Source organism: Mastigoproctus giganteus, chromosome 10, assembly GCF_048544385.1.
Source record: "Mastigoproctus giganteus isolate SK-2022 chromosome 10, ASM4854438v1, whole genome shotgun sequence".
NCBI classification, from domain to species: Eukaryota; Metazoa; Arthropoda; class Arachnida; order Uropygi; family Thelyphonidae; genus Mastigoproctus; species Mastigoproctus giganteus.
In genome coordinates this window covers 219,725,580-219,752,018 of record NC_143584.1, presented here as the reverse complement: position 1 = coordinate 219,752,018, position 26,439 = coordinate 219,725,580, and the positions used below count along the sequence as shown (strand labels likewise).

Here is a 26,439-nt window from a genome sequence, read left to right as displayed (position 1 = left end):
CGAATTGAGGAAGGACGGATGTCGGATAGATGTGCGGAAATTTGCCTTTGGCCAGCGGGTGGTTGGTTGGTGGAACCGACTTCCGTCACTTGTTGTTGAAGTTGATAGCCTAAACAAATTTAAGGCTTAACTGGACAGGTATTTCGAACGAACGGAGGGGTGACATGGGAGTGGTGTGTGTGTGTTTTTTTTTTTTTGGCTGATGCTGAATAAGCTTGCTTTCTTGCATCATATGCCTCTACTAATGCTAATGCTAATATCGGTGTAAATACACCATAGTTAACTCATAGATTTGAGCTACGATTGTAGCGTAGAAGGCATCGTTTTAATTGTATGTCATAATGTGGTTGCCTTCACAACAAGATAGCTACTATTGAATTACTTCAAATAAATAACGCTTCTCTAGTAGAGAAGGCTACTGTTATTTATTTTCAGCGTACCACCACCCAGACAATCGTTTCAAAGCTTTTTGGCTTCGTCATCAGTGGGCGGGTAGGTAATACAACAAGCCATCTCAGTTGCGAAGTTATATCCACATTATGAGAGATGCCAGAAGGGTGTGGTGGTAATGTATTTGGAAAATTAAATGCACTAGGCATAATCCTTATGGGTTTTGATAATTAACTATATAATATCGGTGTAAATACACCATAGTTAACCCATAGATTTGTTAGTGGTGTATGGGTGTATGGGTTAACTATGGTGTATTTACACCGATATTATATAGTTAATTATCAAAACCCATAAGGATTATGCCTAGTGCATTTAATTTTCCAAATACATTACCACCACACCCTTCTGGCATCTCTCACGATCGTCTGGGTGGTGGTACGCTGAAAATAAATAACAGTAGCCTTCTCTACTAGAGAAGGCCTCTGTAGCCGAGTGGGCAGGAGCGGGAGTGCAGTAGCACACGCTCTTTGAGTAGACCGGGGTTCAAGCCCCTGACTGCTGAATACGGTCGATCTGCCAACCCGCACTGGACCAGCGTGACAGATTATGGTCCATTTCCCTCAACATGAATTGTTGAGGAGGCTTCCATCCTGCAGTGGGTTGATAATGGCTGCACTTTACTTTTACTTTTTCTCTACTAGAGAAGCATTATTTATTTGAAGTAATTCAATAGTAGCTATCTTGTTGTGAAGGCAACCACATTATGAGATACAATTAAAACGATACCTTCTACGCTACAATCGTAGCTCAAATCTATGGGTTAACTATGGTGTATTTACACCGATATTATATAGTTAATTATCAAAACCCATAAGGATTATGCCTAGTGCATTTAATTTTCCAAATCACTTTTAACATAGCTATCTTCCAAAGTAGTTAAATTAATTAATTAAATCGGCATCGTTTTGGTTATATCTCATATTGTGACTGCCTTCACAACGAGTTGCCATGGTATTGTACTACCTCGAATAAATAACACTTCACCAGTGGAGAAGACTATTGTTATTTATTCTTAGCGGATACCACCACCCAGATGGCACCATTTCAAAGCTTGTTTGTGAATTTAATGTGAAAAAAAAACCCGTTGGACCAGATCTATTAAACTAAACAAAAGAATTATAAAATTCAAATCTAAATCATAAAAAATCTAAATTTAGACGATCGTTTCAAAGCTATTGTGAATTAAATGTGAAAAAACCCATTGGACCAGATCTATTTAACCAAACAAATTTTGAGTTATAAAATTCAAACCTATATCATGGAACTGTTTTGATGAGAACCTAAGACATCTAGATTTTTTATCAAGAAAACTGAATTTTGTAATGAACGAAAAAAAAAACCCAGGTGCTGCTTTTTTTTTTTTTTTTTTCCCCTCAAATAACTAAAACCAGTACTTTAGATGAACTTCATCTCCAACCAAACTGCACAGAAGAGGTGGCTCTCCCCACCTTTTCAGAAACTTATCAGACCCTAAACGCCATTTTTCAAACTGTAAAAACCTTTGCATGGAAGCAGACATTGTTTATTTCAAGTCCCAAAGATATCCCCTAAAAGTCCCAAACCTTTTCCGTTTTCGAAGCTTCCCCACATGATATTTTGCCTCTGTAATTAAAAATATAGTGAACATTTTTTCTTGCCCAAGGGATGATCGAATTGCAAGTAAATTACCTCCTCTAGTGTGAACTGTCTTATCCTCAAAAATCTACAAATTCTTTTCCAAACTTCCTGCGCGAATCGACAGTAATAAAATAAATGGTACACTGTTTCAATTTCGGTACAAAATTGGCATAATCTGTTGCCTGTCTGACTAAATCTATATGTGATATCGTTCACTGGTATGTTTCCATAACCAACCCTCCACGAAAAGTCAATACGCAACGGGTAGTTTCCGCCAATTTTTAAATTTTTAAAAAACAACTGGGCATTATTTCCTAAATTTGGCTTTTCTGGATTTTCTGAGTTAAACAGTGTCCAGTAGAGTCGTTTTAAACCCCCCTTAAAAGGATCTATATCTTTCTCCCTTAACTGCATGCACATATCCCGAATTTTTTTGTAATATATAGGAATTGTCTCTGCTTTTGGCTCTAGATAATTGCCGCCTTTAATTAAGGCTGTATTAAATCCCATAAAATATTTTATCAGTACCGCTACTAAATGGTTAGATTGCACCATATTAGCCACATCCAGCAGTCTTTTACAGCTACGCCTCAAATTAATTTTTGGAATACTTATTCCCCCATCTTCCCACGGTAAAAATAAAAATTTCTGCGCTATTTCTTGCCGTTTTCCTCCCCATAGAAACTGAAATGTTGGAACGTAAAATCGTCTCATTGTCCTAGCTGTGATTCCAGTTATAAACACCGTGTATAAGATTTTAGGAAGAATTACGGTTCTAACAATAATGGATTTGTTCTCAAAAGAAAATTGTCCCACTTCCCACTCTTTTAAACTTTCCCGTATTTTAGTGGTGAGCCCTCCTACAGGTAGCATGGGACTCTCGCTAAACGGAACTCCCAATATTTGAATCGATTTATTCGACTCCACTTCTCGTTGTGGTAATGGCCGATGTACCCATTCCCCTAACAATTTTATCCTAGTTTTATCTTCGTTTATGTTTAACCCCGACTTTTTACCAAAAGAAGTAATGAGTGACATAAATTCTTCCACCGCATAACTCGTAGTGAGAGTGGCGGTAACATCATCCGCATACACTATACATTTACACTGCTCTGCCGGCTTTGGCAAGGGTATCCCCTGAATGGCTTCAGTTCTGTCTATTCTTCCCAGTAGTGGTTCCAGTGCTAACGTAAATAACAAAGGACTTAGCGGACATCCTTGTTTTACTCCCCTATCAATTTTAATGTTTTTCGAAATTTCTCCATTTACCAAAAGTCGCGTGCTACTACGTGTATATAGATTTCTCAGGACTGTAAACAACTGAGATCCTACGTTCGTATCTTTAATTATAGAGAAAAGGTAGTCATGGTCGATTCTATCAAAAGCCTTTTCTAGGTCGATTGCCACTAACGCTAAATTGTAACTCTTTCGTTTCCGATATTCTAAAAATCTTTTAATAGTCAAAGGTTATATTCTATCCGCCTCCCCAGTATACCGTAGCACTGTGTGCTTCTAACTACCTGGGTTACGTCACGTTTTAACTTAGTTATCAAAATCTTTGCAAATATTTTATAGTCACAATTAGCCACCGTTATAGGTCTCCAGTTAGCAATTTTCGTTAAATCCCGTCCATGCTTCGGAATGAAAGTAGTATAGGCATTTAAAAAGCCTTTGGGTACAACCCCTTCCTGAAAAAATTTGTTAAAGACGGCCAGAAGAATAGGCGCTAACAAGTTCCAAAATTTCTTATAAAATTTAAACCCCAAACCATCCGGTCCCGGCACGCGTCGTAATTTACATGATTTTAGAGCCACAGTTAGATCCCCCATAATTATTTCCCTGTCCTGTAATGTTTTTTGCTCGGGTGTGAATTGTCCAATCGTCCAAATGGAGTTGTCTCTCTCTTTTTTTTGCAAAGCAAGCTCTTTTTCATAGTAATTTACAAAACTAGCTAACTATTCGTAATAGTTAGCATTGTTGAATGTGTGTTGTCATTGTCTGTAATTTCCTGAACAGTTTTGGCCAAATTATTTAACCTTAGTCTTCTTTGGTAAAAAGCAGCTGAAGGACTATCAGCCTCCCTAAATTTCAGCTGTATTTTTCACGCCTTTTCTTTCTCTTCTTCCAATATTATACTGTCAATAATCGCTTGTACTTCCGCTGTTGCACTTTCATCCCTGCACCGGTGGTAAATTCTATTTTCTTGTAGGAGATCTTTCAGTCTATTTCTGCGTTGTTTGTTTCTTTCCTTAATTTTGGAGTAATAAAATGATTTAGCACTTTCTTTAATTTTCGTCAACATTTCCCACTCATTTCTACCTTGCTCTACTATCTGTTTAATAACTGTTGTAAAGTCCCAGTCCTCTCTCTCCAGAATTGCTGGGTTGAGCTTCCAATAGCCATTACCCAGACTAACGTTTGTAAATAAATCTCCCTTCCACATTACTGCCATGTGATCTGAAACTTGTCGACTTCCCGCAGATTTCACATGCCGTATCATTGTTATCTTATCCTTCAACTGACTTGTTGCATAAATGCGATCTATCCTAGTTCCTATATTATTGGCTATTCTCGTGGCCACTCGTTTCCCCGGATTTTTTTCCCTCCAGACGTCTACCAAGTCTAATTTAGTACAAACCTCGATTAATTCATGAACCCCCCCTGTACCATAATGCGGGGTACCCGCCAGAATTTTGTCCATAATGGGGTCAGGAACGCAGTTCCAGTCCCCTGCCATTATAATCCACTGCACCCCCCCCATATAGTTGCCCAGCCCCTGAAACAGAGTTTTCCTTTCTAAAGTGGAATTTGGACTATAGACACAGATTAGTCTAATTGTGCGCCCCCCCATAACTCCAATCCACTGCCACAACCCGACCTTCTGTATCCCTACCTGCCAGTTGTACAGTCCCTACCTGCCAGTTGTACAGTCCCTAAAATTGGAGGAACCACTACTATTCCAACACCTGTGGATTGATTTGTCCCAAAACTCCAAAATCCTAACAATCGGTATCTGTTTTGAAACTGCTGGATGTCTGCTAAGCTGGCGAAGTGGGTTTCTTGTAAAAACCAAATCTTCACCCCAATGTTCATCATAATATGCCATATCATCCTTTGTTTGTTAATCGCTCTCAAACCCTGTACATTTAACGACATAAATGTTATTCCGGACATTATGAGCAGAACTTTACTAGAACCTGCTAAGATATTCCTGTGTTCCGCATTTAATTTTAACTTGTTACTAGTGAGCAATACGGTGAGATCTCTAACATTCTTGTTTTTAATATTGGAAATAACGAAATCGCACCATTTCAAAGCTTGTTGGCTTCTCTTCAGTTGGTGGGCAGGTACCCTGGTGTTGCAATAGTGACAACCCAATTATGAAGTATAACTTCACAATATGAGATTTGCCTGATGGTGCATAGTGATATAGACTATAAAGTATTTAAGGGCAAAGCCTCATGCTACGAGGTAGAATGACTAATATGTAGGTTAGTGCAAATGCATCATTTTAACATATAACACTTCACCAGTGGAGAAGACTATTGTTATTTATTCTCAGCGGATACCATTTATTCGAGGTAGTACAATACCATGGCAACTCATTGTGAAGGCAGTCACAATATGAGCTATAACCAAAACGATGCCAATTTAATTAATTAATTTAACTAGTTTGGTTGATAGCTATGTTAAAATGATGCATTTGCACTAACCTACATATCAGTCATTCTACCTCGTAACATGAAGCCTTTGCCCTTAAATACTTTATAGTCTATATCACAATGCACCATCAGGCATCTCTCATATTGTGAAGTTATACTTCATAACTGGGTTGTCACTATTGCAACACCAGGGTACCTACCCACCCACCGAAGAAGGGCCAATGGACTTTGCCACGGTACTACTTTGTCGGGTGTTATTTCGAAAGGAGGGAAGATTTTCTGGAGACCGTAAGTTTTGACATTAAGTTTATTTCTTTGCTGACCCTGGTAAAGCTTACAGGGTGGAATTAAGTGCCTGCGGGCACTCTTGTGGGTTTTTTTTTTTTTTTTTTCTCAAGATGAATTTTTACATACGTGAAAGAACTCTGGATACAGAATATGAACCGGGCAGGTAATAGAGGGATTAGCAAAATGCGTGAGCCTATCAAGACTACAGGGGTTCACTTTGTTGCCCTTGAGGAAGTATCAAGTAGTATGTAAGGACTGTGTGACCAGGGACACACTGCTCAGAGGGTTTCCTTTCGAGAACCAAATGATACACCCCCATTTGGTGGGTAGTATCAGGAAGTATATAACCATAGAACGGTATCCAATTGAAATACCAAACACGTATTTAAAAAGTGCAATAGATGGGAATGTTACACGAATAGAAATGCACACGTGGGAGGGTTTCTCAGAGCTATACACAGGCAAAGTCACAATACAAATGGAAACGAGGAAGCCGGTCCCCAATATCATATATGTTATGGGGAACCGACTAGTTTTGAACTACAGAGGGGTGGAGAAAAAATGTTTGAAGTGTGGCAGTTCGGACCATCTAGGGGCGAATTGCACAAAAGGGCGGTGTTTTAACTGTAGGGAAGTTGGGTGTATCAGTAGCGACTGCCCAAAACCATGCAGCAAATGTGGGGAAACAAGCCACAAAGCAGGCAGCTGCTCAGTGAGGTCATACACAGATGCCACTAGAGGAGGGGAGGAAAAAGGAAGGGAAAAGAGCTTGAGAGAGGAAAACATGATTATTCTAAAGCCACAGAGAGGGAAAAAAATTCCATTGACAGAATCAGCAAATTTAATAACAGAAAAAGAGGAGGGGCCACAGACATAAAACAAGTCAAGGAAAAGAGGAAGAAGCAAACCACAGAGGAAGACAACATTGTTGCAGAAGATTAGCATTAGCGTTAGTAGAGGCATTTGATGCAAGAAAGCAAGCTTATGCAGCATCGGCCAAAAAAAAAAAAAAAAAAAAACCCACTTCCACTTCACCCCTCTGTTCGTTCAAAATACCTGTCCAGCTGAGCCTTAAACTTATTTAGGCTATCAACCTCCACCACAAGGGATGGCAGTCTGTTCCACCAACCAACCACCCGCTGGCTAAAGGCAAATTTCCGCACGTCTATCCTACATCTGTCTTTCCTCAATTTGAATTTATGCCCTCTCAGGTGATTTTTCTGAGCTAGAGGAAGAATCCCATCAGCATTGAGCATGCTTAAACCATTCAAGGCTTTATACACCTCTATCAGATCACCTCGTTGGTGCCTAGTCTCCAGACACTGTAATTTGCAAAACTTAAGCCTTTCTTCGTAAGAGCACCCCTTTGTTCCATTCACTAATCTTGTTGCCCTTCTCTGTACTCGTTCCAGCAGCTCTACATCCTTCTTGAAATGAGGCCTCCAGACCTGTATACAGTACTCTAGGTGTGGCCTGACCATTGCCTTATACAATGGAATAATCACCTCCTTATCCCTGCTGGAAAAATTCCTGTATATCATTGACAATACTCCATGAGCTACTCTTGCAGCCCATCTGCACTGCTCAGAGAACTTCATATCTGCCTGCACAATCACCCCCAAGTCCCTTTCATTCTCTACCACTGTCAGTGTAGTACCACAGAGTTGGGCGCCTCCGTAGCCAGGTGGGAAGGAGCAGCAGTGCGTAGCACACGCTTCTTGATTAGACCGGGGTTCGAGCCCGTCACCACCAAATACGGAGGATGCGGAAAGGTTAAGGAATGACCGCCGCATATCCTGGAGCAATATGGCCTTAGTTGCTAATGCTCCTAAAAACCAAACAACAACAACAACAACAACAACCACAGAGTTGATACGTTGCTCTGGGGTTGCTGTTTCCCATGTGTAGTACTTTACATTTGTCAATGTTAAACTTCATTTGCCACCTCTCAGCCCATCTGCTCAACCTTTCCAGATCCTGTTGCAGCAGCATAGTGTCAGTAGTGTCCTTGACAACCCTGCCAACCTTTGTATCATCTGCAAACTTGGACATTAAGCTTGATATACCATCATCAATATCATTTATAAATACAGAAAACAACAATGGACCCAACACTGAGCCCTGAGGGACTCCACTAATAACATCAGTCCACGATGAGCAGTGTCCATTGATTACCACCCTCTGTCTTGATCTGGGCGAGTCGAGTTCAGAGGACTCCGAAGTGGAAGGGCCGTTAGGGGAAGGCAGGATAAAGCTAATCGGGGTACAGCATTTAACGAAATATGTACCACTAGGTCAGGAAAAGCTGGGAGAAAAGTTAACAGAATGGGAGCAAAGTCTGGGGAAACCCAAAATAATACTAGAGCAAACCGGAGAGGGAAAAATGGAGAGAATATAATTTATGTGGAGTGATATTTTCTTTGGCAATTTGGTAGGACAGACCCTCTTAGGAATCACACAGCAATTAAGTAACCCCCGAATCAAATGGATCGCGGGGCAAGAACAAGAGCTTGGTAAAACCCTATACGGCCTTAGCATATCCCAAACAAAATAGGTGAAACCCCTTGGCGGACCCATTATTGATACACATGGTAATTATTGGAACCCTGAATGTCCGGGGCTTTTCCCAGGGGCACACACAACATCACATCTGGAGAATGACATTATTAATATGTATCAGAATTTTATTTATTCAAGAAAGCCACATGCATAATATTTTACAAGTACAAAAATTTCAAAATCAAGTTAAATGTTTAAGCTTTTGGAGCTTTGGCACAAGAAATGCCAGGGGGGGGGGTCGGCATCATAATCCTACCACCCATTATAGGAAGGTTTAGCAACCTTCAAAGAGATATAGAAGGTGGGGTAGTCTGTATAGACTGGAAACTAGATTCCCATACAATACGGTTGATAAATGTATATGCGCCAAACGCTGTTCCAGAACAGGTATGGTTAATTAATAATCTGCGTCCATTTATGATGGGCACACGTTGGAGTATCCTTGGGGGGGCAATTGGAACTGTGTCCTAGATCCAGTCAAGGATAAGACTGGCACGGGGGACCCTACAAGGGGGACAAGGGGCGCTCTGGAATTGCACGACATTTGTCTAAAGTGTGATCTCATAGATGCATGGCGTTGGCACAATCCCACAGCACACAGCGCAGCATGGACTAGGGGTACAGTAGGCACAAGAATAGACCGCATATATGCACCAAGAAATATGGCAAGCAAAGCAACCAGAGTTATGCATGTAAATATTTCTGGGACACACCCCCTCATGGATCACAAATTGTTAATAATGAACCTCCCGTTAGGCGCAACAATAGACTATGGCAGAGACACTTGCCGTTTAAACTCGGCTCTCTTGCAGGACAGGTGGCATAACGTCGAAGGTTTAACGCATGAGCTGGTGCAGTCTGAGCATTGGACATGGGAGAAGTGGGCAAATTTTAAGCAGGCGGTAAGAACAGCATTCCAAAAATCAGCTAAGGCATTTGTATGAAGTGAGGTGATTGTTAAACTATTGTCACGATGAAATAGGGGTACAGCAGGTGCAAAAAAATACAGCTACATCTGAAAACACAGGCAGAGAATAAAGCAGTCCAAATGTGACTGCGATATAGACTTGCCAACCAGAGGGCAGGGTTGATTTTTGATCAGTACAACAGGACGCAAATGAGCAACAGCCCCATACAACAGATCCAAGTGGGATCATGTCAGTACGATACCACCAAAGACATCATGGAATACTTCAGTGGAGTATACAAACAGTTGTATGCAGCATTTCAAGGGCCAGCACTGCCAACAAGTTGGGAGATGTCATGGTTCTCTGTGGACCAGCAGCAGGAACACAACCAGCCAGTCTCTTTGAAGGAAGTTTCCACAGCCTTTGGAGAAATGAAAGCAGACAAAGCGCCAGGCCCAGATGGAATAACAACAGAGCTCTACAAGAAAGCTTGGGCCAATTTTGGCTACAATTCTCTCTGATTTCTTCATGGTGGGTCAAGTTCCAGAAAGCTTTCTGGAGGCTCAGACGGTATTCTTAAAAAAGCAGAGGAGAATGGGTCAAGAAGTGGGAGACTGGAGGCCAATTTCATTACTAAATGTAGACTATAAACTATATGCTAAAGTATTGAATAATCACCTTAAAAGACATTTAGGATCCATTATAGGAGCAAACCAGACATATGGAGTGCCAGGCAGAGCCATGGGAGCAAATCTGGTTTTCTTGAGGGACCTGCAACCATATCATCAACGGAAAGGTTACAGCATAATCCTAGCGGTGCTTGACCTAGAGAAAGCCTTTTATAAACTGTCTCAGAATTATCTTCAAAATCTGTTGTATACTGTACAGGTGGGCTCATAGTTAAGAGCAGCCATCATCAGTTTATATAAAGGAGCTAGCACCACTCTAGCAATCAATGGATACAGCTCAGATAAAATAGAACTGGAGAGGGTGATGAGACAGGGCTGCCCACTAAGCCCTGCTCTCTTTTCAATGGCACTGGAGCCCATACTCAGGCAATTAGACAACTCCAGTAATATCAAAGGAGTTCATCTCCCTGGATCGAATCCCGACTGCAAATACATAGCCCATGCGGATGATGTCATTCTAACCATGTCTGATTGCAGTTCCTTGCAGAGTGCGTGCGCTGGACTTGTTCAGTTACTTTAGCCTGTCAAGTGGCCTATGTCTTAATAAACATAAAACAAAATGTCAACAATGGGGAAAGAATGCTCCACTACAGTTACCAGTGGGCCTCTTCTTCTCTGCAGAGCCCATCACCATTCTGGGAGTGCCCTTCGCAAGACAACCAAAAATAACAACCCGACAATTATTAAGCTCCTGGGAGGAAAAAATCGGCCAATGGAACCTAGGCCTACTGTCGTTCTCTAGAAGAGTAATAGTCATATGGATGATTCTCATCCCAGTAGTGATGAATATTGTGACGATCACCACCTTTAAATATATCACACAAAAAAGGTTGCACAGGAGACTATTTAAGTTCTTCTGGAACAACAGGCAACAATTTGATGCAACAAAGAGTGCATTGTAAAAAGGCGTTCAGTGGTTATGAAGTACCACAATTAAAGTGGCTACGGTGGGCATATATAATGAAAGATGTCCGAACGGCTCTATGGGACACACATGTAACTTCCACCCTAATAAAATACCACATGGGAAGGTTCACAAAGCTTCTAGGAATAGAATATACAGGACCTGTGGCAGAAATAATACCACCTTTCTACAAACTGATTATCAAATATCTCCAGCAACTATCGGCAGTAGGTCTAGACATGGGAACAAAACTAAAAGTCTCAAATATCTACTGGAAACTGTTTGACTTATACATGCAACCGGTACAAAATCCCCGAGCATGGTACAGCTTAGACGAAACCCAAATGTTTAAAAATCTTCACAAACATATAGGGTATGGGTCAAGAAGTGACTTAGCCTGGAGGGTAATTTACGGGCACCTGCCGGTGGAAATAAACAAGGTTAAGTTCCGAGGACACTCAAACACTGAGTGTCAATGTTGCAAAGTGCGGGAAACAGTAGACCATGCGTTTTTCTCCTGTCCAGCTGTACAATGTATCTGGAACAAGGTCCACAAAATCATGAAAGTACTGCAATTAACAAGAGATCAGGTGCTATTTTTGCAATTTCCGGAGCCTGTCTCCAGAGCCACACACATCTTGATGTTCATAATAAATGAAGGAAAATACCAAGCATGGAAGATTAGGAAGAGAAAAATAGAGGCAACATGCATGGAGATATACAAATACGCCATCCAATCCATGCATGCTGCAATTAGATTTCTGGTGTTGGAACTACTTCAATTGGGGGACCAGAAATTCCTAAAACAATGGTGTTACCCTACACCACTATGCCGGCTAGTTGGACAATGAGGTGTACGTGCAGCTCAGGTGGTAAAGCTAGGGATTAGGGGGTAGTAATCTTCTTAGCTTAGGCTAGAAGGGATATGGACCAAGCTGGCTGCAGGCAAATGGTCCCTCTCCCGAAAATGCTCCGGCTAACGTTTAGAATAAAGCTGCATAAGGATGGAAGAATGAAAGAGGTGGAGGACTTGAGAATTCATGTAGGGCAAGCCAACTCCAGGCGGCTGCTTGCGGAGCAGATAGTCACATGGATGGGGCCTCCACGGAATGTGTTTCTGAGTGAGATTAACCCTATTGGGATATAAAATCATTTTAATGAGTGCAAATGAGACCAGATGGTGGAGTTTTTTTTTTTTTTTAAGAAGCAATGGATACCTACCCACCCACTGAGGAGGGGCCAAATAGCCCTGAAATGGTGCCGCCCGAGGGGCCTTATGGCCACTGAGGCTCCTCGAATGGGTAACAACAGACCCCCTCATTGGGGAAGTGCTGCCCATTCGAGGAATATGAGATCACATGAATGAGCTGAAGAAATAACTGCCCCTTTCCTTCTTAATCGGCATCTTCTTCCTCTACCTTTCCTACTATCATTTTCCTACCTCTTTATTGCTCTCTTGGTCTAATAGGGGCAGTGTGGATAACTGAGAATCATTATCCCTTACCTTTTTTTTTCAAACGGTGCCGTCTGGGTGGTGGTATTCGCTGAGAATAAATAACAATAGTCTTCTCAACTGGTGAAGTGTTATTTATTCGAGGTAGTACAATACCATGGCAACTCGTTGTGAAGGCAGTCACAATATGAGATATAACCAAAAAGATGCCAATTTAATTAATTAATTTAACTACTTTGGTAGATAGCTATGTTAAAATGATGCATTTGCACTCTCCTACATATTAGTCATTCTACCTCGTAGCATGAGGCCTTTGCCCTTAAATACTTCTTTTTCTAAAAAGTGATCTGGAAAACAATGAGTTACATTTTTACTAAAACAGATGTGCAATGAATTTCTAATATGCAGTGCCAAGAAAATTAATTGGTGACCCTAGTTTATATGGTACTGATTGATGCATCATTGTGAAAGTGGAGTGTAAACAAATCTGCTTGCTGTGCACCATACACACATGGATTTCCTGAGGGTGTAGTGGTGCCATTCCTCCTAAATTCCCAAGATATTGGAGAGGGGACCCCCAGAACTGCAATAGTATTGGCTCAGAGCTCCAGTACCTTATTGTTAGGGCCTCTAAAAATATGTGTACTGGGGTCTCAAGTGAGGTAATCTGGCATTGCCACCTAGACCTGATCTATACAGGGTTGGCAGCAATAATTGTTGGATTATTTTCTTTAAGGAGACTGGACTGAACTGTATATATGTTTAAAAATTATAAAAAAGTGTGGATTGTAAAATTTTGATATATAAATATAAACCGTGTTATCTCAAATCTGCAGTTGTGGAGGGATTCCTGTGTAGACAGATATGCAAGAAGTGGATAAAGATGAATGAAAAAGGTAAAGTCTCAAATCATTCCTGGCATATTCCAAATAAATTGAAGAGAAAAAAATCATTATTTTTCAAATAACACATAACATTTGTTATACTTTCAAGTTATTTTATTTTGTGGAATGAATGCGTTCATCACATAATACAATACTGTAAAGTTTTTGTTCCTTTTTATTTCTAGGGAATCTGTGTGGTCAGTGCTAACAGGAAAAATTTCAGAATCCACACCTGCTATTATTCTGTATGATATTCGTGAAATAGAAATGTGGATTTTGAGGTTTCTTAGTGCCCCAGTTCCAGTTCCTGGTAAAACACGAGTTGAGGTGAGTTTTTTTTTATTATTATTATTATTATTTTATAATAATATTCACCATATTCTCCAAACAACTTTGTTTGTACTCATCAGAATATAATTTTAATTAAAAGCCAAAGTTAATTCTTTATACATATCTTGAACCATATGTATAAATCAATTTTTCTAAGATGCTTTTTTTATTAACAAAAAAGTACCAGAGGAGAGTTAAAATGAGTTTTTCATAAATAATGACAATACAGTGCGGTACATTGAAATTGATCAACTGACAAGAATGACACAGAGCCCAGAAGGGTTTACATGGAAAAAGAAGAGGCAAATATAAAAATACATAGTGCAAAGTGACAAACAGTATACCAAGTTATATGTGGTTGTTTCTGTTTGAAACTGCAAATAGTTGGTTATGTGATTGTACTTCACTTACACTTTTACTTATACAATTTCACTTGTGTGTGTCACTAATATAAGGTGTGGCTATTAAATAATGAGACTTGCAATAAAATAAATATAATGAAATATTTTGTACCTTACAAGTTATTCCCTTTAAAATAATTGCCTTGGGCTTGCACATACTGTTTCATACATTTGTTTCAAGCACAGAAACATTTATGGAAGTCATCTTCTGTAAACACTTTGGTAGTTTTTTTTTCTGAATGCGTTCGGTGGACTGAAAATGGGTTCCCTTACATACAGCTTTTCAGTTTAGGGAAGAGAAAGTCACAAGGGGTCTAGTTCTGACAAGTAGAGTATATATGTTCACACATAGGCATTTCTTTTTTGGCCAGAAACTGGAAAACAGAGAGCACATTGTCTTCATGGAGCATCCAACCATCCTTCCATAATTCAGATGTCTTCCTTCGAATTTTCATGCAATCTTATCAGAACTTCATTAGTCTGTTTGATTGACAGTGTGATTTGGCGGGTCATATTAAGCTCTAATAATTCCTTTAATATTGAAGAAAACAAGAAGCATGATTGACATTCTTGGTTTTTTTTTTTTTTTGGTCTGGGGGATTGTTTTGTCTTCCCTTGCATTGACTGTCTCTTAGTTTCTTTGACATGTTGGAACAGCCAACTCTCATTGCAAGTAATTACATACTCAGAAAGTGTGTGAATCTCCTTCAGTTTTTTTCAAAACATCTTTACAAACTTGGAGTTATTTCAGTCTTTGATTTTCATTCAAAATTTTGGCACCATCTTGGCACACATTTTTCTCATGCCTAATTTTCAGCTAAATTTCTCTAACTGTTTCTTTGTTCATATTGAGTTCTGTTGCAACCATTCTAATGCTTAAATGACAATTACTTCTAATCAGAAGTAATTGTCATTTGCTTCCAACTTCACAATGGTGGGACCGTTAGTAATCCTGGGTATAACCTCCATGCACAAGCACACTGTCGGTGACCACCCGAGTTTGAACCAACGTAAGCAGGGGTCGAGGTGTGGCACCCATGGAGGAATGCTGCCCCTCTATGTTACCAGGCATTACTAGGTGGTAGATGACTTTCATCAACTGGTGCAATACCACCACTTTTTTTATGGGAGGCTGAAGTGGTGGAACCCATGTTTAGTCTCCAGAGCTAAGTTCCGGTCAACCTTTCCCCATCTCTTCCATCTTGCAGTATGACTAATGACTTTTGAGGTTATGATGAACATCATGGTGAGATCCAATCTTCCTTACATTTCGAGGGTACAGCTCTAAAATGGTGTTCGCAGACTGAACCTATTGGTAACTCTTTAGGAGGCTTCCGGATCGGCTAGTGTATAATCTTGCTACTTCTACTCTGCCAGATAGTGACTGGAGGAAGTCTGAGTAGTGTGTATGTGGGGGGCATTGTCAAGGCCACATTATGTCAAGGATCTGGGTATATTCTTACCATGTGCATGCCATATCCAAAAATTTCATTACTTCCTACAGCATGTCCCCCCACTTTTTCTTACTATTGAATACACCATGAATTGTAAAACTAATAGTGTAAGCTTATCTGCGAAAAGATCTAAACCTCCCAAACACTTACTAGTTCATTTCACAAATATACATGGTCTCAATTCTTATCTCAACGATGCCTCCGTAGCCAGGTGGGCAGGAGCAGCAATGCATAGCACACGCTGCTTGATTAGACCGGGGTCCGAGCCCGTGCCCACCAAATACGGAGAATGCAGAAAGGTCAGGGAATGATCACCGCATATCTCCTGAGCAATATGGCCTTAGTTGCTAATGCTCCTAAAAAAAACAAATAACAATAATTTATCTCAACGATGTCCATTTTCACTTACAGTCTGCTAAACCCCATATATTTTTTTGACAGAATCTCAGTTATCGATTGATTCAACTACTGCTCATCTCAGTTGCCCAAATTATTCGCTGTATGATTCCTTTCGCCTCAAAGGTGGTACTTGTGCATATGTCTGTTCCGATATTTCCTGTCAGAGACTTGGTAATTTGGAATCTCCTCTTTTCGATCTTCTCTGGCTTAAAATCTCTCTACCTCATCTCCCAACTCCACTAATCATTGGAGCTCTTTGACTTCCTCTCTTTGCAACTTGACTTTCTCCAGTCCAACTTTCCTAACAGTGAGGTAATTTTCCTGGGTGATTTTAATGTTCACAGTTCTAGCTGGCTTACGTTTTCTAGTCACACCAAAGCAGCTGGTGATGCTTTGCTGATGCTGATGCTTTTGCAATTACAAACTGCCTTGCACAGATTGTTCATTTACCTACAAGAATACCGGACACTCCTAACCATACAGCCAACACGCGTGATCTTTTTCTCACAAACAACCCTTCTAAGTACACAGTCACACTGAGTGGTCCTTTAGGCACTTTACTGAGTGGACCTTTAGACAATCACCAAATCACGACTTGGTGATTGTCTCTTCTCCAATGGAGCCTTTATCTCATGGCTATTCCCAACCTCATATTGTTTGGCATTACAAGAATGTAAAATGGGATGACCTGCAAGATTACTTTTCTTCTTTTCCTTGGTCGGATTACTGTTTCAAAACTTCTGATGTCAACTTTTGCTCAGATCGTGTCAGTGAAATTATTCTTGTAGGAATGGAATCCTTTATTCCACACTCCACTTTAAAATCTCATCCTTTATCTAAACATTGGTTTTCCAATAAATGTGCTAAGTCTGTTCAAGAGAAGAATGTTGCATATCGTAATTGGCATGTTTCCAATTCTTCAGTTTCATTTTCTGCCTACACCAAAGCTTGTAACAATTGTAAAACAGCCATTACTCAGTCCAAACTAGAATTTGAACAGGCTAAGAGTAGTAAACTTTCTTCTTGCCCTGATGGTAGCCGAGCATTCTGGTCTCTTGCCAAAGCCATTGGCTGCAACTTTAGCCCATCTCTGCTCCCACCTCTGTCAAAACCAGATGGTTCTGTTGTCACTTCAGCCAAGGATAAAGCTGATCTGCTAGCATCCCATTTTTCTTCCAACTCATGTATTAATGATCTTGGTAAAACACCTCCCACCATTCCCAACACGTTCCATTCAATGCCTCCTGTGGTCTTCCGTCTAAAGGATGTCAGAATGATTTTGACGAATCTTGATGCTAAGAAAGCGCCAGGTCCTGATGGTATTTCTCCATTTTTTCTCAAAACCTGTGCTCCTGAATTTACTCTTGTTCTTTGCCACCTTTTTTCACTTTCTTATTCCAAAGGTGTTTTTCCTTCTGCTTGGAAATTTGCTCATATCCATCCAGTTCCTAAAAAGGGTTACAAATCTCTCCAATCCAATTATTGTCCCATTGCAAATACTTCTACTCTTTCTAAAGTAATGGAGAAATCAATTAACCGCCAACTCTTAAACTATCTAGAAACCTTCCGTCTGATCAACGATCGCCAGTATGGATTCCGTCAGTGTCAATCCTCTGGTGATATTCTGGCTTATGTTACACATTTGTGGACTAATACAATGGAAAAGTTGGGTGAAACACAAGTAGTTGCTCTTGACATCTCAAAGGCTTTTGATCGTGTTTGGCATAAAGGTCTTCTAAACAAACTTCCATCTTATGGTTTGCCAACTGTTTTTAGTAATTGGTTATCCAGTTTTTTCTCTGATCGCTCATTGAGGGTGATGGTAGATGGCTCTCTGTCTTCTAACTTCTCCATTAATGCCAGTGTCCCCCAAGGTTCAGTTCTTTCCCCCACTCTTTACCTCTTGTTTTTAATGACCTTCTTCCATTTACTGGAAATCCTATCCATAGTTTTGCCGATGATAGCACATTGCATTCCATTTTCCATTTTGAGAAACTTTGTCCTGCTCAATCAGCTTCAACTTCTCGAAAATCTGCTACCAATTCCTTAAATGCCGATCTTCAGGTAATTCTCCAATGGGGCAAAGACAACTTAGTTGATTTCAACCCTTCTAAAACTCAGTCTTGTCTTATGTCTCGCAAAAAGGATTCTTCTGCTCCTATGCTTATCTTTAGTGACACTCCGATTTCTAGGCAAAATGATATATCTCTTTTGGGGATCACCCTGACTTCTAATCTCTCTTGGCACAAGCACATTACAAATATTGCTTCCTCTGCATCTAAAAAACTCGGTTTTCTCTTTCGCTCTTGGCGTTACTTTTCTTCCAAACAGCTGCTCACTCTGTATAAATGGCAAATCCGCCCTGCCATGGAATATTGTTCCCACATCTGGGGTGGTGCCCCCAAAACTTCTCTCAGGCTTCTTGATTCCATTCAGAAGAAGGCAGTTAGGTTAATTAATGATTTATCTCTAACAGAGTCTCTCCACTCGCTTTCTCATAGATGTACTGTTTCTGCCGCATGCCTCTTCTACAGATACATCCATGGGCACTGTTCTTCTGAATTGGCTTCTATAATTCCTGCTCTCTCTCTTTCAAAACAGTCCAAACACGTGCCGCCACCAGCCAACATCCATTTACTGTCCAACTTCAAACCCACAGAACCAACTTTTCATCTTCCTCGTTTATTCATTCAACTGCCGTTTTCTGGAACAACCTTCCTTCATACGTATTTCCTGAAAATTACAATTTGCAGAATTTCAAGTCCAATATCAACAAATATCTTCTTTCGTCTTCTCAACCTTCAACCCAAGCATGGTACTAAGTACTATAGGTTCTAATACCTCTCGTGTTTGGGGTTCACATAAAAAAAAAAAAAAAAAAAAAAGTCAAAGTTTTACCAAAACTAAAGAAAAGAACAACTTAAAGCTAAGAGTTATGTCAAATTTATGGGGAACGTACTATGCCAAGAGCTCACATGTTTGAATTGCATAAGATTTTTAAAAGGAAGAGAGCATGTGGAAGAAGAATGATCAGGCCATCCCATATTCATGAAAAACTGATGAAAATGTGGACTGGATTTTTTTTCTCTTTTTTTCTTTTATCAAAACCCCAAACACTAGAGATATTAGAATCTATAGTACTTAGTACCATGCTTGGGTTGGAGGTTGAGAAGACAAAAGAAGATATTTATTGACAACAGACTTGAACTTCTGTAGACTGTAAATTTCAGGAAAAACGTATGAAGCAACATTGTTCCAGAAATGGCAATTGAATGAATAAAAGAGGAATATGAAAAGTTGGTTCTGTAAGTTTAAAGTTGGACAGTAAATGGAAGTTGGCTGGTGGCGGTACGTGTTTGGACTGTTTTGAAAAGAAGAGCGGGAATTATAGAAGCCAATTCAGAAGAACAGTGCCCATGGAAGTATCTGTAGAAGAGGCATGCAGCAGAAACAGTATATCTATGAGACAACGATTGGAGAAACTCTTAGAGAAGAGTCATTAATTAACCTAACTGCCCTCTTCTGAATGGAATCTAGAAGCCTGAGAGAGAGGTTTTGGGGGCACAACCCCAGATGTGGGAACAATATTCCACGGTAGGGCAGATTTGCAATTTTGTGCAGAGTGAATAGCTATTTGGAAGAAAAGTGTAACACCGAGAGCGAAAGAGAAAACCAAGTTTTTCAGATGCAGAGAAAGCAATATTTGTAATTTGCCTGTGCCAAGAGAGATTAGAAGTCAGGGTAATCCCCAAAAGAGGTATATCATTTTTCCTAGAAACCGGAGTGTCACTAAAGATAAGCATAGGAGCAGAAGAATCCTTTTTGCGAGATATAAGACAAGACTGAGCTTTAGAAGGGTTGAAATCAACTAAGTTGTCTTTGCCCCATTGGAGAATTACCTGAAGATCAGCATTTAAGGAATTGGTAGCAGATTTTCAAGAAGTTGAAGCTGATTGAGCAGGACAAGGTTTCTCAAAATGGAAAGTGGAATGCAGTGTGCTATCATCGGCAAAACTATGGATAGGATTTCCAGTCAATGGAAGAAGGTCATTAATATACAAGAGGAAAAGAGTGGGGGAAAGAACTGAACCTTGGGGGACACCGACATTAGTGGAGAAGTTAGACAGAGAGCCATCTACCATCACCCTCAGTGAGCGATCAGAGAGAAAACTGGATAATCAATTACAAAAAACAGTTGGCAAACCATAAGATGGAAGCTTGTTTAGAAGACCTTTATGCCAAACACGATCAAAAGCCTTTGAGATGTCAAGAGCAACTACTTGTGTTTCACCCAACTTTTCCATTGAATTAGTCCATAAATGGGTAACATAAGCCAGAATATCACCAGTGGATCGACACTGACGATTGTTGATCAGAAGGAAGGTTTCTAGGTAGTTTAAGAGTTGGCGGTTAATTGATTTCTCCATTACTTTAGAAAAGAGTATTTCTTGTATTTATCTTCAACAATTTCTCCTCCACTTTACTCTCAATTATTACAAGATCATCTAGCTCACTGCCAGTGTTTACTTCACCTATGGCATTCCCCTTCCTGAATAACTCCTCATGTGTGAATGTAGATGCAAAATATCGATTTAGTTTGTAAGCTACCTGAGCAGGATCATCAACAGTTGAACCATCGATATCAAGTGGGCCAATCTGATTCATCCCCTTCCTTCTAGAGTTTACATAAGTAAAGAACTCCTTACTGTTTTTCTTTGCATCCCTTACCAAAGATTTCTCGTAATCTGCCTTCGCCAGCCTAACCTCCTTTGTAACTTGGTTACAGATCAACTTATATCTATCATAGGCTTCTGTGTCACATGTTAATGTTAATTTAGTTGGTATGTAATAGTAAAGCCTAGTAGCTTCCAAGATAAGTTCTTTGAATGCTTCCCATTTTGAGTTTGCTGTTGGTAACATCATCAGTTGGTCCCACTGTATAGAATTTAAATAGTGTCTTAGACCATCGTAGTCGCCTTTACGAAAGCAATAACCCTTCCCTTTACCCCTGATGGTAGTTACCTCCTTGAGTAAATCCCACTTCAGCACACTGTGATCACTGCCACCTAGTGGTTCCTGTATCTGTAGATTCTTAATGCATGAAGAATCACCACTAGTTGCCTCCCGAACATACTGATTTAGAAAACAATCATCCAATAAATCCACGAAAGCCTTGCTAGTGTGTGAGTGAGTCCCCAACCCACAAATTCCAGTCAATATCTGGGAAATTAAAATCCCCCATTATAAGACTCTCTGATTTACTGGCCCACTATTTTCCTGTACAGTTTCTTATTATACACATCAGAGTCATTAAGCCTATAGCACACTCCTACTCTCAATTTTGATCTCCCAATGCTTATGTCACACCAAACTGACTCGACATTGCACTGTCCAGCAATGTCGACTGGCTTCACTTCCTTGGATTTTATGTGTTTCTTAACTAATATCATAACCCCTCCTCCCTTCCTATCCTGTCTATCCTTTCTGTAGACGTTGTAGACTGGACTTTCTGTAGACTGGAATCCCCAAATTCCAGTTCTGCATTACTTATATCTGCGTGACACCACATCTCTGATATCCCAACAATATCCGTCTTTGATGCTTTGAGCAATACCTCAAATTCATCAATTTATTTACAAAACTCCTAGCATTGGTGTACATGCAAGTATACATGCACCTGTTCTTTTTCTTAGCTACCCTAGCAAAATGCATGTGCAGTCTCTGAAATATCCTGCATCTTATTTTCCAGGCTGCTGGTCATTCCAATCGAAGCAGTGCAAGAATCACTTTCACCTCTGCCAGTGGCTACTGTTAATCTATTAATCCTTGTATCCCCCCAAGCTAGCAGTTTTCCGCCCCACCTAACATTGCCTCGATAGCATCAGCAAACATTCTTGCAACCTTTCTATTTAAGTGTATCTCAGCCCTGTAGAAGCAGTCTCTCCTGTTAACAAGTACAGTCCAGGCTAAAAAAAATTCTACCCCTTGAGCCTTGCACAATCTTTCCAGGGCCGAATTGATTGACAGGGCTTTCATCATATACTCCCTCCTATCGTGTTTGGGCAGAATTGCAGACACTTTCAAATTCAACCCTAATTCACGGCTTTTTTTCAACAGTGACCTGTACTTTTTAAGTAATTCTGCCGGTCTCCTACTCTTAATATCATTCGTGCCAACGTGTACAACTATATCACCTTTTGTGCCCTTAAAAGATGATATCCGCTCTACTACTACGTCATCAACCTTTGCCCCTGGCAGACATACCCTGGTCCTGTTTCACCTATCCTTTTTACAAAGCATGTTTCCCCGTTTCTCTGAGAATAGTCACCAACAACTACTAGTTCCCTTGGGACCAGCGCATTTTGCCTCGGGGGTTGTCGCTGTGTTGAGTGATGCTCAAGTGCAAGCTCTGGCATTGGTGTGGGCAGCTGAGAGCTTGATGGGTCCCTCACTTTTAAGCCTTTGAGGGCATCCACCCTGTCCTTCAAGCTCTCATATAGGCCCATAACAACGCTGAGTTGTTGCCTGATTTCCTTACACTCCTTGCATCGTGCACATACAAAGACATCCCCTATGGCAGTATCATGTCCTGTACCTGACTTCTCCACAAGCATCAAGCAACTAGTGCATTTTAAAAGGCTGTGATTCAGAGGGCAACTGCCCCCCTCAGTTCTCCCCTGAGCCACAGCAATTCCATTAGCTTGAGCCTTTTGCTTTGGTGCTCTGGTCTGAGTCATGATTTTGATTTAATTTCAATTTCAGTACAAAATTAAAACCCTAAACTTGTATCCCAAAACAGTTATAATGCTATATTTATGTTTCAGTATTGAGTGTTATCTACGAAATCTCTTTATATAACTTCCGTATCAAGTATTAATTATTTATTTTTGCTAATTATTTATGTTACGTAATCTAAGTCGTTATATGTATATAGTTAAAAGTACAATTTAATTGACAATGAAGTTCAACAAGATTAATAGATTTACTGATTAATTGACAATATTATATTATGTACTATACTATACTAAGATTATGCTATCTAGTTCGAGATATTTTGTATCGCATAACAATGGCGGCAAATTACGAACGGCAAATCTACGGACACTTAAGTATCGATTAACTTCCAAATCTCGCTGTCTCAATTCAGAATAAACTAAGTATCCTGACTAGCTACTTACAGAAAATAATTTGATATAACAATTGGTTAATAAATCGGCTAAATATGGTTAAAAAAAAAAAAAAACCTCTCATTCAACGGAGCTGCAACTTGTAACACGTGGCTTTGATACCCTTACCGATACTAAGTAATACCTACAAAATCTCTATCTAAGTTAAACTTTAAACTAAGTATCGTAACTAGGAATATAAAGCTACTCGAGAAAATAAGTTAATATGCCAATTTAGGCTAATAAAACAGAAAATAAATCAGAAAAAACTTCTCTGTTCCAGGAGTGGCAATAAGCTACGTCTGCACAGGCTACCCTCGTTCTCGAGGTAGAGAGATTTTAAGCCAGAGAAGATCAAAGAGAGGAGATTCCAAATTGCCAAGTCTCTGACAGGGAATATCAGAATGGACATATGCACAGGTACCACCTTTGAGGCGAAAGGAATCATACCACGAATAATTTGGGCATCTGAGATGAGCAGTAGTTGAATCAACCGATAACTGAGATTCTTTCAGAAAAAGTACATGGGGTTTGGCAGACTGCAAGTGGAAATAGACATCGTTGAGATTAGAATTGAGACCACGTATATTTGTGAAATGAATTAGGAAGTGCTTGGGAGGTTTAGATCTTTTCACAGATAGCTTGCTCTATTAGTTTGACAATTCATGGTGTATTCAATAGTTAGAAAAAGTGGGTGGGACATGCTGTATGAAGTAACGAAATTTTTGGATATGGCGTACACGTGGTAAGAATATACCCAGATCCTTGACATAATGTGTCCTCGACAATGCTCCCCGCATACACACTACTCGGACTCCCTTCAGTCACTATCTGGCAGAGTAGAGGTAGCAAGATTATACACTAGCTGATCCGGAAGCCTCCTAGAGAGTTACCAATAGGTTCGGTCCGGTGTACTAACTAGCGGCCGGCCTGTGAACACCGTTTTAGAGCTGTATCCTTGAAATGTAAGGAATATTGGATCTCGCCACGATGTTCATCATAACCTCAAAAGTCATCAATCATACTGCATGATGGAAGAGATAGGGAAGGGTTGACCGGAACTTAGCTCTAGAGACTAAACATGGGTTCCACCACTTCAAGCCTCCAATAAGCAAAGTGATGGTATTTCACTGGTTGATGAGTGTCATCTACCAGCTAGAAAGTTGAGTTGTTATTCAATTTTTTTGCCTGTCATTTTTCCAGCAAACTGCAAAGGCACAAGGTAATGAAACCTGTCTCACTGCAAAGCAAACGAGTGTGCTCGAATGTGTTTTGGCAGACATCTAGAGAAAGGTTTAAGGTCAGCTGCTGTGCCTTTGTTTCACAGGTGGTGCTTGGTGTGTAGTGTCTGCGCTTGCAGTCTCGTTATTTAATAGGCACACCTCTTAATGTTACCGCTTTGTATAGCAGTTTAAGGCTCTTTTTAGAAAGATTCTTCAGAGCACTTGTCACAGTTCGTCTTAATATTATTAATGTTTAAAAAATGTACTGTCAATTTCTTGTAGAGATAGAGAGGTAATAATTCTGCTGCGTAAAGCATTTCTTAGACTGGATTTGGAATAAAATGTACCAATTATGGAGTCCACACCTAAAAGACAAGCTTCTTGAAAAGTTAAAGCTTGGTAACCGATACCTTAGAGGGGATTAATTGAATTTATAATCCTCTGAGAAGCGATAATAAAATGAAGATGAAATTGTCATGCTATTAAATGATGCTAGAACTAGAGGAGTATGAATTAAAATTAAGTGGGAAAAGAATTATAAACTAGATTTTAGGAAGTTTGCTAGTAGACTTGTTGGAGGTCCCTTTGTTTTGAAGATGTTCCAAAGTATTTCCAATCCATAAAGGTGGTGTTAAGGTTAAAGTGAGTAACTATGGACCACTCGGTGTTAGGGAAAGTCATGGAGGTGATAATTCAGATTGCAATATGGGGGAGCCCAGATAGAAGTGGCGTTGTGAAGGAAATGCAGTACTATTTTGTAAAGGGAAATCATGTTTAACCAGCAGGGCTTTTGCTGGTTGCACACGATTTTCAAATCTTTTGTCCTGCAAACTCATGTGCCTGACTTATTGCACCATTTCTGTATAGCTGTTGAAGCATCTGAAAACTTTTACCTGTGATTTTTATCCATTTTTTGGCAGAACTTTCACATTATAATGCGTCTCCAATGTTAATCTTGACAATGAAAATGCCCAACGAGTGGAAGAATTTGGCACACACTGTGCTTCAATACCATACAACCAACAAACTTCTAAAACATGGCACATACAACAGCCCATAATTTCCCAATGATGCATACCTTTTATTATATAATATTGGTGTAAATACACCATAGTTAACCCATAAATTTGAACTACATATGTAGTGTAATAAGCATCGTTTTAATTGTATCTCATATTCTGGTTGCCTTCACAACAAGATAGCTATTATTGCATTACTTCAAATACGAGATACAATTAAAACGATGCCTATTACACTACACACTTAGTTCAAACATATGGGTTAACTATGGTGTATTTACACCGATATTATATAGTTAATTACTTAAACCCATAAGGAATTATGCCTTTGTGCATTTATTTTCTAATACCTTTTATTATATTTTATTTTTATTCACTCAATTACAGTGTATGAAAAAAACTACTTAACATTAATATGGCAGTTTTTTTTTTTTTATAGTGCAGGCAGATATGAAATTCTCTGAGCAGTTCAGATGGGCTGCAAGAGTAGCTCATGGTGTCTTGTCAATGATATACAGGAATTTTTCTAGCAGGGATAAGGAGGTGATTATTCCGTTGTATAAGGCAATGGTCAGGCCACACCTTGAGTACTGTATACAGGTCTGGAGGAGGCCTCATTTCAAGAAGGATGTAGAGCTGCTGGAACGAGTACAGAGAAGGGCAACAAGATTAGTGAATGGAACAAAGGGTTGCTCTTACGAAGAAAGGCTTAAGTTTTGCGAATTACAGTGTCTGGAGTCTAGGCACTGGCAAGGTGATCTGATAGAGGTGTACAAAGCCTTGAATGGTTTGAGCATGCTCAATGCCGATGGAATTCTTCCTCTTGCTCAGAATAATCACCTGAGAGGGCATAAATTCAGATTGAAGAAAGACAGATGTAGGATAGATTGTGTGGAAATTTGCCTTTAGCCAGCGGGTAGTTGGTTGGTGGAACAGACTTCCATCCTTTGTTGTGGAAGTTGATAGCCTAAATAAATTTATGGCTCAGCTGGACAGGTATTTCGAATGAACGGAAGGGTGAAATGGAAGT

The 26,439-nt window shown here is 39.9% G+C and overlaps 1 protein-coding gene across 12 annotated transcripts in view; it reads left to right on the top strand.

Moving 5' to 3' along the window:
- Rab3-GEF (Rab3 GDP-GTP exchange factor) overlaps positions 1–26,439 on the top strand; it is a 973,693-nt gene that overhangs the window by 241,949 nt on the left and 705,305 nt on the right. For all 12 annotated transcript variants that reach the window (XR_016547514.1, XM_090382519.1, XM_090382521.1 and 9 more), the window contains exon 3: positions 13,603–13,744. Coding sequence is in view for 11 of the 12 variants with exons in the window: in XM_090382519.1 (XP_090238645.1) it covers positions 13,603–13,744 (142 nt within the window). In the remaining variant the exon portion in view is untranslated. The remainder of the gene's footprint in view (positions 1–13,602; positions 13,745–26,439) is intronic.